This window comes from Salvelinus sp. IW2-2015, unplaced genomic scaffold (genome assembly GCF_002910315.2).
Source record: "Salvelinus sp. IW2-2015 unplaced genomic scaffold, ASM291031v2 Un_scaffold1047, whole genome shotgun sequence".
Lineage (NCBI taxonomy): Eukaryota > Metazoa > Chordata > Actinopteri > Salmoniformes > Salmonidae > Salvelinus > Salvelinus sp. IW2-2015.
The window spans coordinates 181,225-188,545 of record NW_019942702.1 but is presented as its reverse complement, the minus strand read 5'-3'; the positions used below and the strand labels follow the sequence as shown (position 1 = coordinate 188,545).

Genomic DNA, 7,321 nt, shown 5'->3' with positions numbered 1-7,321 from the left:
GGTAAAGAGCATTTATACAGTAAGCAGGAAGGTAGATAGAGCATGCTTACAGTAAGGACAGAGGAAGGTGTAGAGCATGTTTACAGTAAGGCAGAGGAAGGTAATAGAGCATGTTTACAGTAAGGACAGAGGAAGTAATAGAGCATGTTTACAGTAAAGGACAGAGGATAGGTATAGAGCATGTTTAGCAGTAAGGACAGAGGAAGGTAATAGAGCATGTTTACAGTAAAGGTCAGAAGGAAGGTAATAGAGCATGTTTACAGTAAGGACAGAGGAAGGTAATAGAGCATGTTTACATAAGGGACAGAGGAAGGTAATAGAGCATGGTTATACAGTAAGGACAGAGGAAGGGAATGGTAGTAGAGCATGTTTACAGTAAGGACAGAGGAAGGTTAGAGATGTTTACAGTAAGGTCAGAGGAAGGTAATAGAGCATGTTTAAGTAAGGACAGAGGAAGGTAGTAGAGCATGTTTACAGTAAGGGACAGAGGAAGGTAGTAGAGCATGTTTACAGTAAGGACAGAGGAAGGTAGTAGAGCATGTTTACAGTAGGACAGAGACAGAGGAAGGTAGAGAGCATGTTTACAGTAAGGACAGAGGAAGGTATAGAGCATGTTTACAGAATGCAGAGGAAGGTAATAGGAGCATGTTTACAGTAAGACGAGGAAGTAGGAGAGGATGTTATACAGTAAGGACAGAGGAAGGTAATAGAGCATGTTTAAGTAGGACAGAGGAAGGTAATAGAGCATGTTACAGTAAGGTCAGAGGAAGGTAATAGAGCATGTTTACAGTAAGGACAGAGGAAGTAATAGAGCATGTTTACAGTAAGGACAGAGGAGAGGAGTAGTAGAGCATGTTTTACGTTAAGGACAGAGGACAGATGAAGGTAGTAGAGCATGTTTAAGTAAGGTCAGAGGAAGGTAATAGAGCATTTTACAGTAAAGGTCGCATTTCGCTACACTAGCATTAACATCTGCTAACCATGTGTATGTGCCAAATTTGATTTGATTTGATTATGTCACCTGCAGCCCTGTCCTACCAAGGTTACCATGGTGATGTTAATGTCCTGACCTTCATTTATGGTTTGAATAACGTTCACCTCTGCTCAAATTAATTTTTGTAATATGATAAACTATAATGAATGGATTCTGGGTTGATTTAATGAGGTAAATGTAAGGGGTAATTCAGGTGAACAGGAACATGTAGGCTCCGGTGACTGACTGCATCTACAGTATAGGTCTACACGCTGCCAATATCATAGTTTACCCATCTACAGTATAGGTCTACACGCTGCCAATATCATAGTTTACCCATCTACAGTATAGGTCTACACGCTGCCAATATCATAATTTACCCATCTATAGTATAGGTCTACACGCTGCCAATATCATAATTTACCCATCTACAGTGTAGGTCTACACGCTGCCAATATCATAATCTACCCATCTATAGTATAGATCTACACGCTGCCAATATCATAATTTACCCATCTATAGTATAGGTCTACACACTGCCAATATCATAATCTACCCATCTACAGTATAGATCTACACACTGCCAATATCATAATTTACCCATCTATAGTATAGGTCTACACACTGCCAATATCATAATTTACCCATCTACAGTATAGGTCTACACACTGCCAATATCATAATTTACCCATCTACAGTATAGATCTACACACTGCCAATATCATAATTTACCCATCTACAGTATAGGTCTACACACTGCCAATATCATAATTTACCCATCTACAGTATAGGTCTACACACTGCCAATATCATAATCTACCCATCTACAGTATAGGTCTACACGCTGCCAATATCATAATTTACCCATCTATAGTATAGATCTACACGCTGCCAATATCATAATTTACCCATCTACAGTATAGGTCTACACGCTGCCAATACACATGTGGTACCCATGTGTGAAGGGCTTGTTGGGTCTGAAAGCGTAGCATGGTTAGTTAATGTAATGGGTCTGAAAGCGTAGCATGGGTTAGTTAATGTAATGGGTCTTGAAGCGTAGCATGGTTAGTTAATGTAATGGGTCGAAAGCGTAGCCGGTTAGTTAATGTAATGGGTCTGAAAGCGTCTCGCATGGTTGTTAATGTAATGGGTCTGAAAGCGTTAGCATGGTTAGTTAATGTAATGGTCTGAAAGCGTAGTACGTTAGTTAATGTAATGGGTCTGAAAGCGTAGCACGGTTAGTTAATGTAATGGGTCTGAAAACTGTAGCATGGTTAGTTAATGTAATGGGGTCTGAAAGCGTAGCATGGTTAGTTAATGTAATGGGTCTGAAAGCGTAGGCAGGTTAGTTAATGTAATGGGTCTGAAACGTAGGCATGGTTAGTTAATGTAATGGGTCTGAAAGCGTAGCACGGTAGTTAATGTAATGGTTCTGAAAGCGTAGCATGGTTATAGGTAATGTAATGGTCTGAAAGCGTAGCATGGTTAGTTAATGTAATGGGTCTGAAACGTAGCATGGTTAAGTTTAATGTAATGGGATCTGAAAGCGTAGCATGGTTAGTTTAATGTTAATGGGTCTGGAAAGCCGTAAGCATGGTTTAGTTAATGTTAATGGGTCTGAGAAGCGTAGCATTGGTTAGTTAATGTAATGAGTCTGAAAGCGTAGCCATGGTTAGTTAATGTAATGGGTCTTGAAAGCGTAGCCATGGTTAGTAGTAATGTAATGGGTCTGAAAGCGTAGTACGGTTAGTTAATGTAATGGGTCTGAAAGCGTAGCACGGTTTAGTTTAATGTAATGGGTCTGAAAGCGTAGCAGGTTAGTTAATGTAATGGGTTGAAAGCGTAGCATGGTTAGTTAATGTAATGGGTCTGAAAGCGTAGCATGGTTTAGTTATGTAATGGGTCTGAAAAGCGTAGCACGGTTAGTTAATGTAATGGGTCTGAAAGCGTAGCACGTTAGTTAATGTAATGGTTGTCTGAAAGCGGTAGCACGGTTAGTTAATGTAATGGGTCTGAAACCGTAGCATGGTTAGTTAATGTAATGGTCTGAAAGCGTAGCATGGTTAGTTAATGTAATGGGTCTGAAAGCGTAGCATGGTTAGTTAATGTAATGGGTTCTGAAAGCGTAGCACGGTTAGTTAATGTAATGGGTCTGAAGCGTAGCACGGTTAGTTAATGTATTGGGTCTGAAAGCGTAGCGGTTAGTTAATGTAATGGGTCTGAAAGCGTTAGCATCGGTTTGTTAATGTAATGGGTCTGAAAGCGTAGCACGTGTTAGTTAATGTAATGGGTCTGAAAGCGTAGCACGGTTAGTTAATGTAATGGGTCTGAAAGCGTAGCACGGTTAGTTAATGTATGGGTCTGAAAGCGTAGCACGGTTAGTTAATGTATGGTCTGAAGCGTAGCAGGTTAAGTTAAGATGGGTCCTGAAAGCGTAGCAGGTTAGTTAATGTAATGGTCTGAAGCGTAGCAGGTTAGTTAATGTAATGGGTCTGAAAGCGTAGCACGGTTAGTTAATGTAATGGGTCTGAAAGCGTAGCACGGTTAGTTAACTGTATTGGTCTGAAAGCGTAGCATGTTTAGTTAATGTAAGTGCTGAAGCGTAGCATGGTTAGTTAATGTAATGGGTCTGAAAGCGTAGCATGGTTAGTTATGTAATGGGTCTGAAAGCCGTAGCACGGTTGGTTATGTAATGGGTCTGAAAGCGTAGCACGGTTAGTTAATGTAAATGGGTCTGAAAGCGTAGCATGTTAGTTAATGTAATGGGTCTGAAAGCGTGAGCGACGGTTAGTTAATGTAATGGGTCTGAAAGCGTAGCACGGTTCAGTTAATGTAATGGGTCGAAAGCGTAGCCATGGTTAGTTAATGTATATGGGTCTGAAAAGCCGTAACATGGTTAGTTATGTAATGTGTCTGAAGCGTGCACGTTCGTTATGTAAAGTGGGTCTGAAAGCGTAGCAGCGGTTAGTTAATGTATGGGTCTGAAAGCGTAGCATGGTTTAGTGGTTAATGTAATGGGTCTGAAAGCGTAGCATGGTTAGTTAATGTAATGGGTCTGAAAAGCGTAGCACGGTTAGTTAATGTAATGGGTCTGAAAGCGTAGCATGGTTAGTTAATGTAATGGTCTGAAAGCGTAGACTGGTTAGTTAATGTAATGGGTCTGAAGCGTAGCTGGTTAGTTAATGTAATTTTCTGAAAGCGTAGCAATGGTTAGTTAATGTAATGGGTCTGAAGGCGTAGCATGGTTAGTTAATGTAATGGGTCTGAAAGCGTAGCACGGTTAGTTAATGTAATGGGTCTGAAAGCGTAGCACGGTTTAGTTAGATCGTTAATGGGTCTTGAAAGCGTAGCATGGTTAGTTAATGTAATGGGTCTGAAAGCGTAGCATACGGTTAGTCTAATGTAATCGGGCTGAAAGCGTAGCACGGTTAGTTAATGTAATGGGTCTGAAAGCGTAGCACGGTTAGTTCAATGTAATGGGTCTGAAAGCGTAGCATGGTTGAGTTAAATGTAAGGGTTCTTGGAAGCGTAGCATGTTATGTCAAAATAGGATAATGGGGTCTGTTAAAGGAGTAAGCTATGGATTACGTAATAACTGCTACACTAGTCTAGAAAGTTACGTGAAACAGGATCACTAGACTTAAAGACACACAATATCGTGAGACATAGGGAAGTCATGAATAATAGCGCTAAGGACGGTGGTATGTAATATTTTAAGGTGAGGAGATGTATCTGAGGGCGGTATAAGCTTATGGGATTAGTTAACTAGGTAGTTAATGGGTTTCGTGAAATAAGCTGTAGGACAGACAACACGGTTTAAGCGTAATACTGGATAGGCATAGTATTGGAGGCTGTATAGCAGAAAGCGGGTTGACGTTCAACGCGCCAGATTAGGGTTACATCAACTCGGTCTGAACGCGGAGCTAGAGCGAGGGGCTCTAGGACTTTTACACGTGCTCTGAAGTCCGTCTATTTCTGACGCGCTCTGATGTACAGTACCGTTACCTGTATTGAAGAACAATGTCAGTCCCAGACTGTGCAACGAGGAACCCCCCGCGCTCACTCCACTCCCCGCCCCCCTCTGGGCGCCGAGAGATGAAGTGTCCCTCTGGAGAGTCACTGGACCGAGGTGACTCACAATGAGAGGGGAGACGCGGTAAATGCGGCAGAGGTGCATAAATGGGTGTGAATGTTCGCTCGCGGTGTTTGGTCCAAGACTGTAGTGCTCTATCCACCTTGTAAGCAATGACGAGGATCTAGAATGTACACTTTCCACCGCGATGGGCATCCATAATAACACAGGCCATTCGGCACAGGCATCTCTGCCTCCGGGCCGTACCCTCCGCCAATCACATCCTACTAAGGTGAGCTTCCATAGAAGGCCACGTGCTTTTCAGCCAGACATATTCAGCTTTTGAGTGTGCTGTTCGTAACGGTACCCCAGCCGTGACTCTGAACAGGTAATCGTGGTCTAGACACACGGACTTTTGCATTGTGGTCCCCGCGCCCTCTGATCAACGCTGTTGGCTACTCTCGGTTATCATACCTCACTACCAGGATTGCCAGGGAAGGAGACAGTAGCTGGGAATAGCGCTGAAGACTGCATTCCGTCTGAGCAGGTTTATCTACTTACAAAGCCATGCCTTAGCAAGGTCCTTGTAAGCTTGTGTAGTCGGACAACATCACGAGCACAGGCGCCTGTCAAGACGCATCATCGATGTAGGAGGACGGAGAAGTGCGGTATAAATGTGATAATAAGATCCAGAAGAATGCGCGAGAGATGAGTCACTTGTATTTAACGATAAGACTTCGTTACTAGTTCTGCCATCTCTTATAGTATCGTGATGAAATCAGTCACACGTATTCCTTGATAAACACCGCGGAACTCAGAAGAAACAGTTTATCTCCGCAGGCTAGAGTTTGGTACAGAAAACCTAGTTGCAGGCTAGAACAAGAGAGCTCAATACGTTGTTTCCTTGTGGAGGGTCGATTCTTGAGAGACCGAGGTCCTGATCGCCACAACTGAGGCCACCGACTTTATGCACCAAGGGCGTGGCATAGCACGACTTACTCGCGGCTTTGCGCTCGGTCCGAGATCCTTCAGGTTGCATCTGGGCTGTCGCGGGCGACCTATTTTGGTCGTCTGATTCTCGCCCCTTGTCCTAGACGCATTTTCTATGGGCAACTTCAAGGTTCTGGAGAGACCTAGGCTCAGGTCCAACTTTTCCTGTTCTCCTCTGGGACATGACAGCATTGGCACACTTCTTAACCGGATTCTTCTACTTAAGATTGCCCTGGCCTCGATCCGTGGCTGTGGGGGAGTCGGTTGCTCATCTGAGCTCTGGATGCCATCGCTGGATGGGCCAGGACCAGAAGGACCCACCTGACATGACCCTTATCCTTCAACTCCTACTGTCACAACCATCTGAAACGGTGATGAGGTTGGTAAAGGGAGTGGCGGGAGGGAGTTTTTGGGGGCCATCTCAATCTGGACAATCTTTTCCTAAAATTATCCACCGAATTGTTGCAACCCTATTACTAGCCTGTTCAACCTCTCTTTCGTTCATCTGAGAACCCAAAGATTGGAAAAGCTGACGCGGTCCCATCCCCTCTCAAAGGGTGAGACACTCTAACCCAAACTGCTTACAGACCTATATCTATCCTACCCTGCCTTTCTAAGGTCATCGAAAGTCAAGTTTTAACAAACAGATCACCAACCATGTTCGAATCCCACCATACCTTCTCCACTATGCAATCTGGTTTCAGAGCTGGTTCATGGGTGAACCGTACAGGACCACGCTCAAGGTCCTAAACGATATCCATAACTGCAATTAATAAGATACAATACTTGTGCTGCTGTATTTATAAAACCTTGGCGAAGGCTTTCGACTCCTGTCAATCACCACATTCTTATCGGCAGACTCAACAGCCTTGGTTTCAATGAATGCCTCGGCCTGAGTTCACCACACTACTTCTCAACAGAGTTCAGTGTGTCAAATCGGAGGACCTGTTGTTGTCCGGACTCGGCAGTTCCCTCTATGGTAGGTGCCACAGGGTTCAACCCTCGGTCCGACTCTTTTTCTCTGTATCACATCAATGATGGTTGCCTTGCTGGTGATTCTCTGATTCCACCTCTTCTACAGACGCAATTCTGGTATACTTCTGAGCCCTTCTTTGGGACACTGTGTTTAATTAACTCCAAGAGAGCTTCAATGCCACACACTCTCCTTCAGTGGCGCTTCTCAACTGCTCTTAAATGCAAGTAATACTAAATGCATACTCGTTTCAAACCGATCGCTGCCCACACCTGCCCGCACGACATAGCATCACTAACTCTGGATGGTTCTG

General features: G+C 43.7%; 1 protein-coding gene across 1 annotated transcript in view; it reads left to right on the top strand.

Moving 5' to 3' along the window:
• The first annotated feature begins 5,253 nt into the window (after positions 1-5,253).
• LOC112069560 (protein phosphatase 1 regulatory inhibitor subunit 16B-like) overlaps positions 5,254-7,321 on the top strand; it is a 55,271-nt gene continuing 53,203 nt past the window's right edge. Inside the window, exon 1 of the mRNA XM_024136896.1 lies at positions 5,254-5,337. Within this exon, the coding sequence (XP_023992664.1) occupies positions 5,254-5,337 (84 nt within the window). The remainder of the gene's footprint in view (positions 5,338-7,321) is intronic.